The 21,272-nt window shown below is 37.4% G+C and overlaps 1 protein-coding gene across 1 annotated transcript in view; it reads right to left on the bottom strand.

Moving 5' to 3' along the window:
- Positions 1 to 21,272, bottom strand: part of Dchs2 (dachsous cadherin-related 2) — a 259,692-nt gene that overhangs the window by 7,120 nt on the left and 231,300 nt on the right. The window contains exons 15-19 of the mRNA XM_046459227.2: positions 19,866 to 20,077; positions 16,538 to 16,689; positions 5,414 to 5,544; positions 3,145 to 3,431; positions 2,056 to 2,188 (exon numbers count right to left, since the gene is read on the bottom strand). Coding sequence (XP_046315183.1) covers positions 2,056 to 2,188; positions 3,145 to 3,431; positions 5,414 to 5,544; positions 16,538 to 16,689; positions 19,866 to 20,077 — 915 coding nt within the window. The remainder of the gene's footprint in view (positions 1 to 2,055; positions 2,189 to 3,144; positions 3,432 to 5,413; positions 5,545 to 16,537; positions 16,690 to 19,865; positions 20,078 to 21,272) is intronic.

The raw sequence follows: 21,272 nt of genomic DNA, 5'->3' as shown, positions 1-21,272 counted from the left end.
GTAAAAATGATAATTTTATGGAATTATAACTGTTCCTTAATATTATAATTATAGATATACATTTTTAGATATACTTTTCCTAAAGCTCATGGTTCATTCAGCAAGTGAATTTTTCCCTTACTGATAAAATATATATTTAAGACTTACTATATTAAATACAGAAATAATTTTTATGAATATGGATGGAACAACATTTTTCTAAGATAAATGTGTTTTAAGTATGATCACTGAAGAAGAATACTGAATAATGACATTTTCCTAAAGGATTTTAAATCAGCTTACTACAGTGATGCAGCTACATCATTATAGCTGCTCAATTCACAATAGTTAAGCTATGGAACAAACCTAGGTGCCTTCAACAGATGAATGGATGAAGAAGATGTGGTATAGATACTCAATGGAATATTACTCAGCTACACAGAAGAATAAATTTATGGCATTTACAGGTAAATGGATGGAACTGGAGACTATCATGCTAATTGCAATGAGCCAATCCCCAAAGACCCAAAGCCAAATGTTCTCTGTGATATATAGATGCTAACAGCAACATGGGAGGGGAAGTATAGAAGTTCATTGGATTAGACAAAGGAGAATGAAGGGAAGGGAGGAGGGATGGGACAGTAGACTGAATTGGACAAAACTTTTCTGTGTTCATATATGAATAAATGACCACTGTAACTCTACATCATGCACAACCACAAGAATGAAAGTTATATTCCATGTATGTATGATATGCCAAAATTCACTCCACTGTCATATATATCTAAAAAAAAACAAATTAAAAAATATACTGGGGGGAAATGCTGGGGATTGATATTGGCCCAAGTATATTGTCATATTGTGTATATCTATTAATATGTATTCACAAATCCCATCAATATGTGTGATGTAACGCGCCAATAAAAATGTGGCCGGGGAAAGAAAAAAAAAAAAGCCACATTTCAATTAGAGTCACACCATGGACTGAATTGACTTGATTAGACTTAAAGTTTTAAAAACATTCTGATCAACAGGAAAGGTGAATTCAATTTGCCAGTGTCCAGGGCAGCAATTGCCAGGATCTGACATCATGGCAGGGGAGCAGGCACCAAATTCCAGACATGTTTATATGCATACATTACTCATTCATGAACAGACTATGTGGTAACATCACCTATTTTTCTTACAACACCCTGGGGACCTCATTCTGATATTTTGGGACCAAATTCTCCTTTCAGGCATCCTGAGGTTAATTTTTAAGTCAGCTCTCTCTTGCAGAAATAATGCAAAATGGTGGGTAGAGGTCGGAACGCACAGTGTGATGTGTCCTAATTTTTGTTCTTTTCTAAAGTGTTCTAGGACATTACTTTGCTGATAATATTCATTTTTATAAAATTTAGCTCTTAATGTCCACTCACTGTTAAACTTTCTCTGTACTCCACTTACCTGTTCAAATCTGGAATAACCTGCATGAATTCATTTTCAAACGCATTCACGAATGTCTAGTTCTTAGATAAAACTACAAAGAGACTTAAAAGACATCAAATAAAGTAGAACATCACATCACCATGGTTTCTGTTTAGTAGAAATGGATACTTAAATTATTTTCCTTTTTCACTCTTCTTGTACTTATTGAACAAATGAAGCTATTACTGAATATTTTTGTACTTGGTTTGAGTAAAAGACTTCAGACTCTAGTAACGTGAAGTCCTTAGCACTGACTTAATCCTCTCAACATCATTTTGATTATTGTTGAATCCCAGGATAAATGGCCTGAATTGTGCTTGGATAGATGCATGAAACTGGGGGTGTACTATCTTGGGGGTCTAAATTTCTGAGTATTTACCAGCACTTAACCAATGCCTTCTGCTTCTCAGTCACTGAGATGTTTGAGAAGAGAAATAACACTGGTGCTTGCTATTGCAGTGTTTGAAATGAAGATAAAGAAGAAGGTGGTGCCTATAATTGCAGGGGGTAGAGATAGGGGGCTATTGAAGGAGCATCTGGAAAGTATTACTTCATGATTCCACCCTGTAACTCAAACCGTGAGCTCTAAAGTCACTAGAAACCACTCACCATTCATGGGATCAATGGCAAATTCCTTAGAAGAGGAAAGGATTCTATAAGAAATGGTCTCATTGCCTTCTAAGTCCGAGGCTGACACAGTCAACACTGAGTACCCCAGAGGAACCAATTCAGGAACTGTGACCTAAGCACAAGAGAGGAAAAAGGACATTGTGTTTAAAGGCTAAAGGCACATTAATGACCAGGGCCAGAACATAAGGTCATTTTGTCTATTTTGCTTATGGAAATCATACAATTCAACATGACTCTCTTAGATACATCGATTTATGAAGGTGACACATTAAAAATATTAGGCCAGGGAATAGCTCAGTGGTAGAGCACTGGCCTAGCATGTGTGAGACCCTGGGTGGAATTGTCAACACTGCAAAAAAGGTAAAAAAGAAAAGAAAAGAAACATGTTTTCAGTTCCTGGAAAGAGAAAAGAAAAAGTTTAAAATTTTATTCAGTTTTGATTTTTCTTATGAATTTTTTTTTTCTAAATTATTTCTGTGTGTTGAATATTGTTAATACAGTCACTGTTATATTATTATATCATACACATTGTATAATTTAAATAAACCTCTATAGTTTAGTTTTCCTCCTGTGTTGACCTTTAAATCTTACATTTGCTATACTCAAAAGTCCTGGAGTTCATTTCCAAATGATTAGTTGAATACTATTGTTGCTCTAACTTCTTTAAATAGATACTATGCTCTAAATACTAAAATTTCCACCTTATAGATTTGTACCTAATTTGTTTTAAGATATTAATTAGTATATTCCAAAAATATGCCTAAGGAAGAAAAAAATTTTCCAAATTAAATGCAGATAATCCAAACTCCCTCGTTTTATCTGTGGCTTTGCAAATACGAAGCAAGTTCCAATTGTTCTGAACAACCGGACTCCAACTTCACAAAAAAACTTAAAAAAATGATGACCTACATAGTTTATGAATTGAAGTGAACGAGACATTCAATTCCATAATTACTTATAGTTTCCACAATATAAAACCTGTGGCATTAAATCAGGTACCCAAAACCAGAATAAATATTATCTTAGTGGGCCAGCAATGGAAAGCTTACGTTTCTTCAAGCTCTTTACCTGATAGAAATCTTGAGAAAACACTGGTGGGTTGTCGTTGACATCCAACACAGAGATGGTGAGGGATCCCTCTGTGTGGTACACTGAATCAGAAATTTGAACGAACAACTTGTATTCAGAAGCTTCTTCAAAATCCAATGTTTTTATCAATACCACTCTCCCAGTGTTCTGATCAATGGCAAATTTGGCTCCAGGGTTACTGTCTTTTGTGAAACTGAAGATGAAAGCTGGATTCAAATCCGCATCATGAACTGATACCCGAGACACAATTACACCAGGCAAAGAATCTGAAATAATCATGACCAGTGTCAACCTCCATTAACATTCATCCTTTGAAAACAATTTTTTCAAGAGTATAAGCCAAGTGTCTCATTGTAAATCAACATGATTTGCTCTTTTTTGGCATGTTTTCTCATACAAAGCTCCTTATGAACTAAACAAAAACTCGGAAGGATTTATGAGCCCAATAAAACTGAAAATTTACCACGGAGTAGGAAATTAAGAAAGTAGAGTATATTCAATTTTTCACATTACAGTTTTTTTAAATTATATACTTATAACATCACTCTGGGGTCAAGGAACATTCTAAGCATATATCTGTACTGTGTAGTTTCTGTATCAAAATCATATTCATGTGGATGTGAGTAGGAAAAACATTACTCAAAATATTAATGCCAAGCATAAAATTTTGAAAAGAAAAGCCAGGTTTTAATAAAAAAAAATTGGGTACAGATATAAGAGTTAGCTACTCATTCCTTTGTATTTATTTGGCAAAATTATTTCTTTCAGAGTTGCACTGCTTCTTTCTCTTAAATCTGATTTTCAAAATTATCAAGATGATAGAAAGACAAAATTTATATAGTGCTAGTGATGAAAACAAATTTCTAATATTAGTCACTAAAAAAAATTACAAAATAGATGACATGCTCAATGTCTCACATACCACATGTGTTCTGCAGCCTAAATTGTCCATGAAAGGGACTTTGTTACTAGGCTGTAGGTATGGTGCTGGTGGAAAGAGTATGCCAAGATGCTCAGAATGGTTCCACTGTATATGAGGCTCATAATTTTCAGTTTGAAGCTTGAGCATTCTTGATGTGCACCAACCACACCTCACCCCATTCAGTACATTTTGATTTATGCAGTTTGTTCTTGTGATATATTTATTCTGGGCACATTTTAACACTAATGCAAGTGCTTACGAACACGAACATTTGATTTTCCATAAAATCAAATGAAAATAAATAGGTGAGAGGCAAAACTGGAAAATGTTCTTATTTATGGAATTTAACATTTGGGGGCATCCCTAGACATAGAGATTTCTGGAATATATCCCTCTGTGAGAGGTGGTGCTTATGATTTGTTTGGAAAGTGAGCATAATAAAATGGTAAGGACGTTTTAGAAATGAGTTTGGTATTAAGAGTGAAAACAAGCAGCTGCCTATGTAGCTCAAGGGTAGAGGTCTTGCTTAGAAGATGTGAGGCTCTGGATTCAATCCCCAGGAGAGAGGGAGAAGGAGAAAGAAAGAGAGAGAGAGAGAGAGAGAGAGAGAGAGAGAGAGAGAGAGCGAGCAGAGAGGCAAGTGATAAGCCACCAGTATTTTCAACTTCAACTATAAAAAGTTGGGTTGGATTTCACCAGTGTAGTGAATGAGCATGTGTAATTTTGGGTTCATAAACTGTGCAATCATTGTATAACTCACATACCCAAACAATTAAGATTAATCCATCTATCACAAAAAAACTTTATATTTTCAACATCCACCATTAGTGTGATGCAACTATTGAAGTCTAGGGGACTTAGGGAGGAAAACGATGACTTTGTTCAACCAACATCCAACTTATTTCATTAATTGTCATTAGTATCTTGCAAAGATTGACGAAGCTAGGAGTCTAAGAACATCGCTTCTTCTCAGAGAAGATTCACTGTTTCCGCAGCCAAAAAAACCCTGCTTCTTCAGAAAAGTTTAATTTTTAAGGCAAGTCTGCACATAAACAGATATTATATGGAATGGCAGTTGGCAGAGGGGGCTCAGCCTCTTGCTAATCTGAATACAAATCCCAGTTTTAACAGTTAACTCCTTTGACATTTGATATTTAACATTTGATATTTAACCATTCATTTTTAATGCTATAAAAGTAAGATAAAAATTTCCAAGCTTGCATGGCTGTGCAGGGCTCGCACTCATACTTAACATAGTGTCTGGCTGAAAGAAATGATAAATGATATAAGTAAATCAAAACCACCACACCAAATTGCCACACTTACTTTCTGCAATTTCTACTGCTTCAGAGGGGACAAAAACTGGAGCATTGTCATTTATATCAATCACTCGAATCTCGATCATAGTTGTATCAGAAAGCCTGGGCAGCCCTTTATCCGTGGCTTGCACGATCAATCTGGTTTGGAAAAGAATCAAGGAATGTTACTCACCATCCAGGAATTAAAAAAAACAACATAAATATCAAATATCTAGTTGAAAATCTTAAAATGAGCTGACTGGCTACTTTTATTTCTCCCCTGGCTTTCTCTAAATGGTATCATTTAAAATTTATTTCTCGTAAGAATGGTAGCCTGAAATTTTTTAAATTTTGACATGTTTGGAGAATCAAATCCAGCAAGCTTCCAGGGATCATGAAACATTAATGTCAAAATGAATGGACCACTTCTGGGAGATAAGAGTGTAAAATTTAATCCTATCCTACCAAGAACAACCTAAAAATTACAAACACTAATATCTATATTTTGGATAAGCAGATTTCTTCTACTCTGCAATGTACAACATAAAATACTGCGACATTTCCATTTTACTGTACCAACAAAGACAGAACTACTAAAAGATTGCTTTGCACTGCTATTTTTTAAGATTGGGATTTCAAATCAATCAAAATTACAGAATAAAGGACAATGCCACAATCTCTCTCTCTCTCTCTCTCTCTCTCTCTCTCTCTCTCTCTCTCTCTCTCACACACACACACACACACACATACTCCATATACATGGGGTGGTAGTGGCTGGGAATATAGCTCAGTGGTAGTGTGATACAGTGTTTACCTAGCATATATGAGGCACTGGGTCTGATTGATTTACTTTTTGAATGTTACTTGGATTAGTGCTTTTATTCACTATACTCCTGTCTTCCTTCAAAGCCTAATCTTCATTCAAGTAGTATTATCAGCCATCAATCATACTTTGCCGAGAACTGAAAAGTTTTCTGGAACGTGGACTTGCAGTGTTTTCAAAACCAGTACAATCCAGGCAAAATAAGACATGAAATTTTCAGTGCTAAATCCAAGAATGTCCTGGGCACACCTAAGCAAGTCCGTCCCTGCAGACTCATCCCTTATCTTTACACCTGTGATGATGTTTAGATATTGTATCCTTTCTCACTTGGGGTGCTTCTTGTATGTACCAACCTCCCCTACAAAGGTCTCATCTGTTCCTATCCATCACCCACAGTGAAGCTCAATTTCTCTATCTAAAATCCTACTTGTGGGCTGGGGATGTAGTTCAGTGGTAGAACATTCACTTAGCATGCACAAGGTTCCATCAGAAACTAAATAAAATTTAAAAACTAAAATTCAATTTGTACAATCCCCTCCCCCATCCTTAAAACCTTTCCTGGTACTTCTTGTCAAGGTTGTCCAACCCCAAGCATGTACACATGACCTTCTATGACCTGACTTCTGTCTAGAATCCCTGTCCCTATGCCTCATGGCCTTCCAAATCTCAAATCTCTTTTAAGACTGCACTGACCTCTCAACTTCCCCTTTATCAATCCCCATGGCACCCTGTACATTTTTCTACCCTAGCAATCACTACTTTTAGTTCTTAATGGTTCATTTGTCTACCTCTTCTATAAGTTCCTTGAGATCAGGTGGCTACTTTATTTTATTTTCAGAAAGGAAGGAGGGAGGGAAGGAGAAAGAAAGTAAAAAAAAAGAAATGAAAAGAAAATAGATTGAGCATTGGATTCTCACAATCTGCCCAAGGTCACATATGTACTATATGACAGACATAGAATTCAACTTCCAGTCCTGGTCACATGGAAAGCTTTGCTCTACTATTTGATACTCCTTCAATGTGCCTCTCTTGCTATATATACACAGCACCCTAATAAAAAATCATCAGCTTGTTTTTAACTTCTTTCTAAACACTATGAAGTCCGGGGGGAAGAAGCTGCATCAAAAAGTGAGATGTCAATTAGAAGATGGTCTTTCTTTCAGAGGTGGTATCCATCTTGCCCAGTTGTGGAAACTAACTTTTAAGAAACTGAGTTTTGGAAGTAGATACCTTTCTACTTTATTTTCCATTGTTAGACCCTTTTAAGTAACCTTTTTCAATCCTAAATTTGAAAATGAGGTGAAATAAGCATCAACTCATTCTTGACTTGGACTCCATTTAGTAGTAAATGACTACTGTCAATCTTAACATTCACAAAGCTAGTGCCTTCTACACTTTCAGAGTTGAGATTATCACCACAACCACTTGAATTTCATAGTCCTAGGAACAATTTCAAGTGGAAAGTTTGTTAGTATGACCACCAATCAGGTACATATGGAAATATTTTGCTAAAAGTAATCAACTCATAGTGTTGTCCTCCCTTTCTGCCTGCCCTTCTCCAGGGTCACCTAGTCTTAGCCAAGATCCCAAAGTTAAGGTTCCAGCAACTCTTCTACTGTTGTCAAAACCATCCTTATTTTCAGAATACTATAACTTCAGGGCTTCTATGCAATTTCTATGGCAGGTTTCAAAAACAAAAAAAGTAAGGAAAATGTGTAGTTCATTTTCAAAATAAAGGGGCAAAAAAAAAAGGTTTCTCAATGGCTTGAAGAACAAATAAAAAATTATGAAAGTAGATCTGCAGAGATTCTACATACAGTGTCTGTGAGACCTCAAGCCATCCATGATGGCTCCTTGGCAGTCATTGTGAAACTATTGGTTGTAGCCAGGCCAACTGGCTCCATGTTACAAAACTATTGCCCTGATTATTATGATCAGCAGAGACTATAAATGAAACTGACCAGATTTTGAATAGACAGTTCTAAGTTCAGAACATATTTTTCCTATTCTCTCAACCATGGGAAACTTCTTTCACCATGCTAAACATTAAATGAGGCCTTTGACCAGACAGGATCTTTTGTAATTGCCTTAAAACAGTAAATATGTTGGTAGGAAATTTTTCAAAAACTCTTTCTCATCTATATTTTAAATGTCTATGAAAATTTTTCCATTCCTTTTCAAATCCTAAGGAAACTAAAAGTGATCAGTCAGTATCAGAACCATCTAAAAAAGAAGTATGACTTCTGGTTAAAGATGGTAATCTGACTTCTCAAGTTTATATCCTCTTCTTTCCAAGATTCTACAAAAGTGATAGCAAGGCAATCTAAAATAATGTGTAAATCCATAAGGCTAAAAAGAAATGGGAGAAAATATTAGTGGATGGAGTAGGTGAGAAGCATCAACATTTCTAAAAGATATAAGAAGATTCAAGAGTGGTTATAGATGAGTGAGTTGGAGAAAATCAAAGATTAAAATGTGTTCAGGATATACAACACCCAAAGTGTCCCCTAATTTAAATTACAGATTCGGGTGGTAGTGATATGTCAGTGTAGCTTCATCGATCATAACAAATGTACTGCTCTAGTGGGGATTCTGCTGCATATGTGTGAGATAGGGATAATGAAATAGCTCTATATTTTCCTCTCAATTTTGCCATGGACGTGTAATTGCTCTAAGAATAAATTATATTTAGCAATACATCCAAATAGAAGGATGAATGAAGAGCAGGGTTATTTTTTTTCCAGGTAAACAAGGAGAGACCCAAGACATGAAAAAGGGTGTGTTGAAATATAACTAGGAAGACTCTGTTGAACCAAAATTCAGAAGAATCATGTCCCTCTGCCTGCTGCCTTTCACTTCCAGACAAAAGAATGCCTGATGACGTTCCTGCTGGTTAATTAATATTGAGGGACTTTTACAGAAGAAATGAAAGTCCCCACCTCAGATAAGTGGACTCTATCTATGGCCATTGGAATTTCATCTGGAAAACAGTCTATGTCCTCTCTGGTTCATCTGAAAGTGAATTGTGCTAGTCAGGCTCATTCAGCTCATTTCGAGATTCTAATAACTTTGCTGTTGCCTAAATCACACCCGGCAATCATCAGTAAGCCCCCAGCAAGAAAAGGAGAGCTCAAAAGAAAAAGAAAAAAGGAGCCAAGTGGGAACAGATATTGAAAAGAATAAAAGAAAATATAAAATCAATTCTAATGAGTGCCCTTGGAGAGATATCAGAAGACAACACATTAATAAAACAAGAACAGGATACTACAAAAAAAATATCAAGGATCATGGAAGAGCCTTTGGAAGTAAAAATGTATCTATTTATCTATATCTACATCTCTCTATATAGATAGATACAGATATACAGATAGATATAAATAAAAACTAGAACTAGAAAGCCATATATCCCATTTTAAACTAGAAAATAAATAAAAATTAAGAAGATTAAAATTAAGATAATATTCCAGAAAACTAAAATTACAAAAAACAACCAAGAAAGATACAAAAAGTAGAAATAATATACAGCTAACAAAGTATACACTGACGTGATCTAACAACTGATTGAACAGGAAAATAGAACAACACAAACAAACAAAATACAAACCAAAAAATAAAAACAGAGGGTAGGAAGTTATCAATGAAAGAATACATGAAAATAGGAACAAAAGTCTCCTTATTTAAAGAAAACTGAACTAAAGAGGAGAAATACACCAAAGTACATAATCATAACATTTCTAGATGTCATGGACAAAATAAATAATCTAAAACCTTCCATAGAGAAGGAAAAAAAATCATACAAAGTAAAAGAATTAGAAATACATAAGACTTCCCAACTGCAATGATGGGTTTTATAGGTAAAAGAACAATGCCTTCAAAATTCTAAAATATATTTGTCAACCTCTGTATTGTCTATTGCATACATCACATGTGAGAGTACAATGAAGTCATTTTCAAACATGCAAAGACACAGATAATTTACATCTCTGGCAACTTTTCCTACAAAGCTACTGGAAGAGAAAAGAACTTAGAAGGGAGTGCATGGGATCTGGAAACTCTGGGTCCAAAATAGTGAGGGATAAACCAGTGATCCCTGAATCAAACCCTCCAGGCTAGCGCACAGGAGAGCATAAAGCAGCAGAAACGAGGCCTCAGGGGGAAAAAAAGCAACTAGATAGATTATTTGATATGAGAGGCATTTGGAAGAGAAAAAGATGGGTGGAATAACAAAGCTGATGGACCATTTATAAGAAATTGATACATGGACATAGCAAATTGAGTAAGATGAGCAAAAACGATTGGTGGTAATTAACTCAAGGAAGCTTGGTTTTGGCAGGGGGAGTGTGTGAAAGGAAATAAAATCACATATCTGGCTATGAAGAAAACATTTAGATAGTCATATAATATTAAGTATGTATTATAAAAGGCCATTGCTATAGTTCAGATCTGAAATGTCTCCCAAAAGCCCATATGTTAGGAGCTTGGTCCAAAGCTTGCCCAAATCCAGCCCATTCTGAAAGTACACCCTAGTGTCAAGCCTGAATTCCCATTGGTTACCACCATATGACATTCCTTCCTTTTAATATGGCATTGCTGAAAAAGAAGTAGTCCGTTCTAATTGTCTCTGCTTCCTATTTTAGTCATTCTTCTCTCCCTCATAATCTGCTTTCTATCTATCATTTTGGTGGGTCTCCATGCATAGGTCTCTTCCAAATTGTGGACATAAACACCATAAACCTTCAAGTTCTTATTTGGCCTTGTTTGAAATGAAAAGAAATGCCAGATCACAATGGAATTCGTTGAAATTTCTTCAAAGGAAATAATCCTGCCATATGCACTCAGAAAACTAAAAGTGCTGTGCTAATATTTTGGTCTTTGTCAAGTATACAAGGTCAGAGAACATTTGCATTCAGGAGACTCCCGCAGGAAAGTGAGCAAAAAGCATCAGTCAGATGAGGCCAAAAGTTTTTATGTAAATTTAAATAAAATCCTTTCTTTGAAGTTCACAGACACTCTTATAATAATAATAGCGAATGGCAAAGAAATATTTGTTGTTTGATCATCCAAGAATAATGGTGTCTGTAATACATGTTTGTAATGGGAAGGTGTATTTGCTTACTTAATCCATCAAATAGTTTTGTTTATGAAAATTAGTTTTTAATTTAAATGTTAATTTAACAACTTTATATTAATAATAATATTTATGCCATAGAAGTTGAATTTTTAATCATCTAAATTAACAATCAGTCGACTAGGATTTTTTCTCATTTTTATTTAAAGTCCCTCAAAAAATTAATATGAATTATCTTGGTAAATTATCTTGCTAGAAACCAATTCAGTACAAACTTATTTCTTGCAAACTTCCTACAGGGAGGAATACTTCTAGAAACTCTAACCCAATACAGTTTGAAGTCTTGTTCTTTTACCCAATCCAAACTCTCTGTTTGGTTTCCAGGACACCTTCTTTTTCTGGCTCTTTCTATCCCCTGAGTTTGGTTTCTATTTCTGTCTGATCCTCAGAGGCGATAACTCACCACCTCCCAGGCTCATCTTCCAGGCTCTCCCTAGGGTGTTCCGTTTTACACCTTTTCTCTGGATAAACCTCAACTTACAATCTTGACTCAAGATTCCTTTTCTGAGTTTCAGATCACGATTTTCAACTGTCTAATGGGAATCTTTACTTTTGCTCTTGCACTGACTCTTAATCCTCATCTATTCCCCTGTCTTTCGTAGGCAGACATTTCAGAGCCATTTTCTATTTCCTTCTACATTCAATAAATTAAAATTATCACCAAGTCCCTATGGTCCCATAGCTGGATCAAGTTTTAAGTATGTCCCTGCTATTGTTTGTATCTGAATATCCCCCAAAGGCCCATGTTAAAGGATTGTTCCACAGCAGTGGAACCTCTAGAAGATGAGGCCTAGAGGGAGGTCTTTAGATAATGGGAAGTGTTCCCTCAAGGGGCATTGTGGGATACAAGCTCCTCCCTCTCCTCCTATTTCATTTTCCAGTCATGAGATAATGATTTTGCTCTAAAACATGCTCCCTCCCATGAGCTACTGCACCACCATAGGCCCAAAAGCAATGGGCCCACTAATCATAGACTGAAGTCTTCAAAACTCAATTGAAATAAACCTTTTATCTTTCTAAGTAGATTTATCTCTGGTATTTGTTATAATAAAGGAAAACCAATAAGCACAGTCCCTTCATCTGGGTAACAGATCTTTATTAGATGCTGCCTAACTTGCCTGCCTTGTCTTCCTGAAGCAAGTTTTCTGTCATCCATCACTAGATAGCTTTACAAAATAAAGAGAGAACATTCATTCAACTGCTCATGCTTTTCTATGGCCACAGAATAAAGTACAATTTTCATTATATGTGATATAAAATCATTCAAAATTTACCTGCAGCCTGCCAACCTCTGTGGTTACTACACACTCAGTTGATTCTCAGGTATATTCCATGGCTCATTATTTCCAAGCATACAAAATACTGTAGTACATCCATGCCTTCCTCACGACCTTCTGACTAAAATGACTTCCATTCATTTTCCATAGGCTGTCCATAAACTGGGGTTCCATTCCCAACACTGATGCTTATAAGTTGAATATTTTGGAAAAGATCATTAGTACCTCAGTCCATTTCTCACCCTGTATACTCAATTGCTTTCCTTGTGTTTCTCATTAGTCACAGTGAATATTAAATGGAGAGTGTACTGTAAGTTGAGCGTTGCTTCTGACAAACAATTGCTTTTTCATCTTGAATATTTATGCCATAGAAGTTGAATTTTTAAACATCTAAATAAACAATCAGTTGACTTGGATTTTTGCTCATTTTTATTTAAAGTCCCTCAAAAAATTAAAAATTTGGGCCCTATAATGTCACAAGGCTTATATGAATACCAATTGCCAAATTAAACAATGATATGTCTATATCAGTGATGAGTCCAGTAGCAGAAACCATTAACTCAAACTTCATTTTGGCATTCACACTGAAGTGCTATTTCACAGTTGTGAGCTGGGGCTTATTTTTTAACATTATTTCAAACTTTAATTTTTTCTTCTAGGAAGCTCTACTATGACCATTCTCATGGGCTGCTTTCACATTTTATCATTTACTAGTTTTATTTTTGGCCAAGCAACTTTACCTGAATTTTACGACCTTCATTTTGTACATCATGCTATAAGAATTCAATTAGATAGTAAATGTAAAGCAGGATCTCCATAAATGGCTACTGTTGTGATTATTAATATGCTGTCATGGGGTTTTACTAGGACCCCAATATGAATCTCCCTGAGAACAAGGACTGATTTGTCTTTGTATCTTTGGCTTTTTTTCTGGTAGACAGTTTTTATAAATTTAGATAAATCAATCAGACAAAGCTTAATGCCTATTTGATAATTTGTCACCTTCCCACTGAGTTTTATCAAATGTGCCCTCATATGAAAACTAAAATTATTTAATTTATTTATGCTTAGTAAAATCATAACTGACACTATGTCCTTTTATTCCCTCAATGTATATTTTAAAACCAAGTTTTGGGATTAGGAATATTTTCCTCAATGAGACAAAATAGCAGTACTTTAAAAGTAAAGTTGAAAACTAAATGAAAGCACTTCCAAAGCATTCACCCAGGGTGTAGCAGATGAGAGGAAAATCATCCTATAATTTTCATTGCTACATACTCAGTATGTAGCTCAGGGACAGAGTGCTCGCCTAGTAGGCACAAGGGCCTGGGTTCAATCCCTATCACCACATAAGCTCAAAAAAAGAAAAATGGAAGCCAGAGGGCAGGCAGGGGTTGGGAGTGGGTTAGAGGAGAACCCGGAGAGGCAAGAAGCTTAAAATACTTTATTGCTTTAGTAATGCTGGAGATGATGTGTGAGCGTGGGCATGCATGTGTCTGTGGAGTGTGTGTGTGTGTGTGTGTGTGTGTGTGTGGCAGGGGTGGATAGGTTTCAACTTCTCTTTGTTTTCACTTTTCCCAGTCTTGAGTTAACTTCTTCATGGGGATTTGGAGAAATCCATTTTAAAATATTGGGACCAATTTAGATCTTGGGAACATAGAAACCATGACGCAAATAGGAAAAAGTTGAAAGAAGTTAGATTTAATTGTTAATTAGACTTCACTGAATAAGAGGAACACTATAACAGAAAAGTCAATTATAACTGGGAAATGCTTAGCTCCTGCAACACAGCACTGTCAATCATCTCTGATTTGCCATCACTCAAGTAGCACCGAGATTTACCTACAGTCATCCACAGAGAGGGAAAAAATACTTCATTCTCAAATTACTAAAGAAACAATGTGGTGGAAATAGGTTTTTAAATATTGACACATTGTGTCATAAAAATTGATTACACTAAAATATAACTTAAAAATTTCCTAATAATTAATACATGGCAAGGTCTTAAACTTTAAAAAGTACTTTGGAAATAATATTTTGAAATATATTAAATGAAAAAGAACTTGATTAAACTCTTAGAGTTGGAAGGTTTTTAGTTGCTAATTATTTCAATCCATCCAGGAACCTATTCTATTTTAATCAGTTCTCATTGTTTATTACCATTGATATATTCCACTTTCCTCATAAAACATGAAAGAAGTCTGGTATAGGAGAATATTGACCCAGCCATTTTTATATCTCTTTTTCTCTGAGTAAGAGGTCTGCTCTGTAGTTTGTACGGTAATAGTGTGACTCAGAATCAGAATAGCTAAGTGCAAGTCCAAGTTTGATCCCTAAATAGTCTGTGACCCTGAACAAGCTAGTGTATCTCTGTTGCCTGATTAGTAAATATGAAATGCCAACCTGAACTTCCTTGTGAGGTAGCTGTAAGGATTAAATGAAATAAAATGGTGTCTGCCCTCCCTCACCTGTGGTATTACTTCCCAGTTTCAATTTCCCAAGTCAACTGTTGCCCAAAAATATTAAATGGAAATTCTGGTAATAAAAAATTCATTATTTTTAAATTGTATGCTATTCTGGATAGTGTGATGAAAACTTACATTGTCCTGCTCTGTCCTGCTTGGGCATGAATCATTTCTTAGTTCAGTGTATCCGCACTGTATACACTACCCACTTGTTAGTCATTTAGTACCACTTGATTATCAGATTGCCTGTTGTGGTATTATAGTGAATGTGTTCAATAACCCTGTTTTACTTAATAATATCTCCAAAGTGTAAGAGTAGTGATGCCAAGGAGGCACCAGAGCATAAAACATGGCAGAACAGATTAACTCTGGTACCATGTGGTAATGCTGCAGGGAATATAGGAAAAAATACAACATCTATAGGGTTCACTACTTCATGGGGTTTCAGGCTTCCTCTGGCAGTCTTACATCTCCCAGGATAAAGGGGCACTGCTGTAGTGTGTATGCAAATGCTCTTGAAAAAACATAAAATGGTTAAACAAATATAAAGCACACTGGAATGTACAACAAGAAAGCCAAGTCTCTTTAACCCCAACACACTCACCCAATTAGCCAAAGACAAACAAGGTTAACAGCACCTACCAGAAGCTTCCCAAGTACATACGGGAGCTTTTCCTCAGAGTCACACCGTGTAAGCACTACACACCACATGTTCTAGAGCTTTCTCCCCTCAGCAGCAAACACAGACACACCCCTTTCTTTTTTAAAGTGAGTTTCTTGGTGTATCATGGAAGGGTCATGCCATTGTCCTTTGCAGTACCTCCTTGTGGTGGTTCCCAAGAGTCTTTTGCTTTTACAGACTGAGATGCCACAAATATCTCTGCATGTAACTCTAGACTTTTGTAGCACTGACTGTTAAAAATACACAGAAGATCTGTGACACTATTACTCTCTCCTGTATAGTGTTTTGGATGAGGCTGGCATACCAGACAAAAGCAGTTTAACTTTAAACATATGCTTTTAATAAGATCATTTCTATTATTTCAGTTAGGACATAGTACTGCCACAAGAACCCTGATGACAACATTGTACTTTTGTGCACAAAATAAGAATAAAGAATTTTTCATTCCGTCTTCACTGTTTTAAAAATAAGAACAGTAAACATTTGCAGAGGGTGCTATGGTTCAGAAGGCATGTCACAAACATTTTTTTAATCTCTCTCTACATTTAACAGCATCACAAATTCCTAAAATCTTAGATCAGGTCTCATTCCTTTTTCCATATACAAAATTATTTCTAAGACTATTTTTACATGTCAAAAAAGGTAACCATAAACGGGATCAAAAGAAAACACATTTTACAGTTAAGCTCCCATATACAGGATGTTGAGACCCAAGCAATGACTCTACTAGACACCAAGCAGAAAAGTGGATCAAATGTACATGAATCCTGGACAAACCTGTAGGAGCTGGTGGCCTCGTAATCCAGAATCGAATTTGCTGTTATCACCCCGCTCAGAGCATCAATCTGGAAGGCTTCTTCTTGGTTGCCCAAGAGAATGGAATACTCAATAAGGCCATTTAACCCACTGTCCAGGTCAGTAGCAAAAACCTATGAGGAACCGACTCTTCCATTAGATAGGATTTAATCTGCAATATGGGATAAGCTTGCTTTTCAGAGAAATGCATTACAAAGGAATCACAGGTTGTTAATGCATTTTAAAAACCACCATTACAAACATTCAAAAAAATAAAAAACAATGCCTGAAGCTTACATTTAACTTTATAATAAAGTGCGTGATGAGGGAAATGAAATTTTCTGCATACTCATCCAAAGGATTTCCAAATAACTTTCACATGTTCTTGAGCTATAATTTTGTGCAATAGGCAAAATTGCTGGAAAAAATATCTAATTTGCTTGAATAGAAGATTTCCAGAGCTGTATATGGATTCAGGCTGGCACCAGAAAAGGAAATAAGTGTTACAGGAAACCTTCATATGGTGAAAAATAATTTTCATTTGCTGTTTTATCCTCCTGTTTAAACCATCACCTATAAAATAAGCCATGTGCAGATTTTTTATGTTTGATTCAAGTTTTAACTTAAAGGGATCTTTAAAAAAGATACAGCCTAGGTTTAGTGCTAATAAATTGAGATCCCAATCACTTGATTTGATGAGTTAGAAAAGTAGTACTGAAGCTGGAAAAAATGTTTGGCCTCATTCTCCATGGAGATGTACTGTGTAATTAAATTTTAATCACTGAATCAATTAGATCAATGGATTGAAGATCTTATTTAAGAATAAGTTTCTGATTTATTAATAAAAAAAATTCTACATACTCTGTGCCCCTCAGCCTTAGCTTATGTCCATTGTCTTCTCTCTCCTGGGCTGTTATTTGGATGTCGCAGTGGGATTTTGCTGCTAATCCTTACTCTCTTGATCCATCCTTCCCACTGCCACCAGATCTTAGTGGCCCTAGTGAAGCATTCAGGACCTCATCAGGAGGGTGCACAAGCCAATTATGGGGTACAGAAAGGCATCAATACATGGTGTCCTTTGGGATCACCAAGAAGAGAAACTAGTCTCCAACTGGGGACAAATACAGCCCATCACATCCCTTGAGGTGTATACTTAGAAGTGGTATAGAAGGTGGGCCTTGTAAGGACATGGAACAGTGTTTTAGGATGCTGGTAACATGTGTGCACCACGGCTAACTTCAGAAAGGTATGCATCGGCAAGATAACTACCTGGTGAACAAGAATCTGAGCAACTCTGGGGATCTACAGCACAGCTTCCTCGGGTTGTTGCCATCAAGATGAATCAGCTCTGCTCTGTCTGTCTTGATGTCCCTTCAAATTCCAAGAGAAAGTCCGTCTGACTGAGACTAAGGCAATGCACAGCACCTCTGGTGGGGCAGGGTGGGAGGTTAGTCAGTCTTTGATACAACTGCCAAGTCTGCACCCCAGCAAGGAGGAGCAGATCCTCAAGGGAAGTTTCTAGAATTGCAGACAAAATGGCCTGTGCGCAGTTAGGTAGCAAAACCCAGGAAGTAGCCTGGTATAACCTCTTTCTAGCAGGACAGAGAATGGCAGTGCTAGCTTCCTAGGAACTAAGCAATCCAAAAATGGGAAGAACAAAATGCATCATGTCTATCCCTGACTCAACCTTCTAGAAGTCTGCAATAACCTGAGGCACTGGTGAACCCGATTCTCCCCGATTTAGGCACCTGGGCTTTGAAGGCATCCTCACGAGCACTTACTCCACAGGGAGCAGTCTGGCCCTACCCAGATTAGCATGGGGGACAGAGAAGGGCAACGCCACAGGCCTCCATGCAGAAATCCTCCTTGCAAAAGGATCTGCCATCGCCACCATCACTTTCTTAAACATCCCAGTGTTGTCTGAAATCAGAGTAAAGACAGCACTTGTGCACCAGGTTGGTGACTGGAGAAAACAGGCTTCTCTAAAACAAAATAAATCTGCAATAATAGACACCAGGATCCCGGATTGTGTGTGTGTGGCACTGAGGGGCATGAAGCTGAACCTCCAGCAGAGCTGCAACTCAACTGGTCCCCCGCAACAGAGGGGCGCGTGTGCATCAGGAACTGCACTTCAAGTAAAAAGAAGGCGTCTTTCTATATATTCAGGTGACTGTATGTAAAGAAGTATTGGAGATCTTATCTTGAAAATGCTAGCATTCCATATAAATATGTAGCCCAGAGAAGAAACCCATGATGTGATAAGTATGAGGTGCTGGTCACACCAGCAGCGTTCCAGGGGCCAAAGGCAACGCCCATTCTATGGCTATCTTTACCAGGAAGATGGTTTTATGCTGATTTTCTTTGCGGATTCGCAGGAAGTTGCAGATCCTTTGATGCCCAGCTTCTTGACTACAAAATGTAGTTTAATGGTGAAGGGAAAGGAAAAAATGGGCACTAGTCCTGAAGCAAGAAGAAACACTACCCAGAATGGGTGAGGCTTAGAGCTAGAACACTAGACAGTGAACAGATTCTCTTACTGTTAGGGGCTCATCAGTGAGATGAGGTGAGTCTTGAAACACAGAGGATCTGTCCACCTGCCTGTTCACCTGTAAGATCTGATGCAAAGATCAGTCCTCTGTGAAGTGTCACATTTCCCTCCAAGAGGAGACTGTGAATCACTCCTGTTTGCTCTCATGACACTCATTGCAAGATCCTATTATAACATTAATTGTATAACATTTGATTTTATACTTATATTTCCAACCTCCCCCCTAAACTGTACATATTTGAAAGTCTAGTCATTTTTTTTTGTGGTCCTGCAGTGTCCCTCTAGTGCCTGCAGTGTTAGAGTCCCTAGAGAAACCAGGTGGGCAGCAATGGAGCATTGAATGAATAAAGAGGAACAAGAGTGAATGTAGAAATTTCAGATTTCATTCAATCTAAGGTTTCATTCAACCCTTAAATGCTGTACCTGGAGACATTTGTTTTGTTTTGTTTTGTATTGAGGATTGAACCTAGGAGTGCATAAAAACTGATCCACATCCATAGGCCTTCTTATATTTTATTTAGAGACAGGGTCTCACTAAGTTGCTTAGGGCCTTGCTGAGTTGCTGAGGCTGGCTTTGAACTGGTGACCCTCCTGCCTCAGCCTCCAGAGCCTCTAGGATTATGGGCATGCACCTCCACTCCCAGTGGGACATTTACATTTTAATTAATGTGTTGGACAGAAGCCTTTGACATTCTGTTGTACACTGATAATAATTAATACACACAAGTGCACACACACACACACACACACACTTCTGTTCACCTGTATGATGTGAGTGTTGTAGGGCTGGCCTTCAGACACTGAAGCTTGATAAAACCTTTGCCCAAAGCATGGCGAGTTGTCATTCACATCCTGTATCAAGACTGCGATTTTGCTGTAGGCTCTGTGCCCGCCACTTTCAGCTACAATGATGAGTTGCATTTCATTTCTGACTTCAAAATCGAGGAATTTGGGTTCTTTCACAGTGAGTTGTCCTATTTTTATTCCCAAGGAGAAAGAAAAGAGAGAATGTAGTGTTATTTTTAAAGAGATCCAAGTTACCCTTGACTCATAGGCTCACGTTCCCACCAGTCTCCCATTGGCAGGCCTCTCGTCCCCACTGACGATGGTCATTGTGGAAAGAGCTGTGAACTAACAGGTATTTGCAGGGTTTAAACATGTAGAGGGAAAGAATCCATAAAATATGTAAAATCTGGAGCTTTCTCTTTATTTATTTATTTATTTATTTATTTTGGGGGTACTGGGGATTATCCAGTAACCCAGGGGTGTTGTGCCACTGAGCCACATCCCCAGTCTTTTTTATCTTTTATTTTGAGACAGATCTCACTAAGTTGCTTAGAGCTTTGCTGAGTTGCTGAGGCTGGCTTTGAACTTGTGATCCTCCTGCCTCAGCCTCCAAGTCACTGGGATTACTGGGGTACTCCATAGCACCCGGTTGGGAGTTCTCTCTTCAACCATCCTTCTCTCTCCATATGGAGCCCTTTGCCACATCTGCAAAGTGCACTTTCCAAAGTCTCTTAATCCACCTCTTCTGCTGCCCTCCTCCAAGCCATCAGCATTTCCCTTTTTGTCCCCTGCATTAGCCTGGTCTCCCCACCAATCCAGTTTCCATTCTGAACTAAATAAAAATGGATGCTGTCATTGTCCTGCATAAAATCCTTCACGGGCTTCTGACAGCTAACAGGATGAAGTTCAGCATCTTTAACCTGCAAGGGTCCACTCACTCGGGCCTCACCCACCTGCAAAGTTTCACTCACATCTTTCTTTACTTTGCCCTCTCTGCTCCAGTCATAACCTGCATCCGTCCAGTATCCCCTGAATGGTCATTTCAGAGTTGTCATGCATGCCTCTCATCTGCCTGGAACTGTCCCCACGTCTAGCCCCCTACAGTGATCTTTTTTGCCCTGTGCCATCCCAATGCCAGCTGCCCACAGACTCTCACAAAACATCTGCATTTGTAGGCAGCCTTCTCGGTCACCTTACATGTTTCAGGCCTATTAGTTCTCCAGGTTTATAAGCTCCATAAGGTGAGGACTATTACCTGTCTTTTACACTCCATCACATCACTTAGCTCAGGGTGTGGCCTCTAGAAGGCATTCGTGAGTACTTGAACATCCTTATATAAGAAGCAGAACTAAATAAAAATGGATGCTATCTTTTTCAGGGAAG

The sequence above is a fragment of the Marmota monax genome, unplaced genomic scaffold (genome assembly GCF_021218885.2).
Source record: "Marmota monax isolate L192 unplaced genomic scaffold, Marmota_monax_Labrador192_F-V1.1 WCK01_AAM20220418_F8-fsc00002, whole genome shotgun sequence".
Classification (NCBI taxonomy): domain Eukaryota; kingdom Metazoa; phylum Chordata; class Mammalia; order Rodentia; family Sciuridae; genus Marmota; species Marmota monax.
The sequence above is the reverse complement of the archived record's forward strand: the minus strand, read 5'-3'. Positions and strand labels throughout refer to the sequence as shown.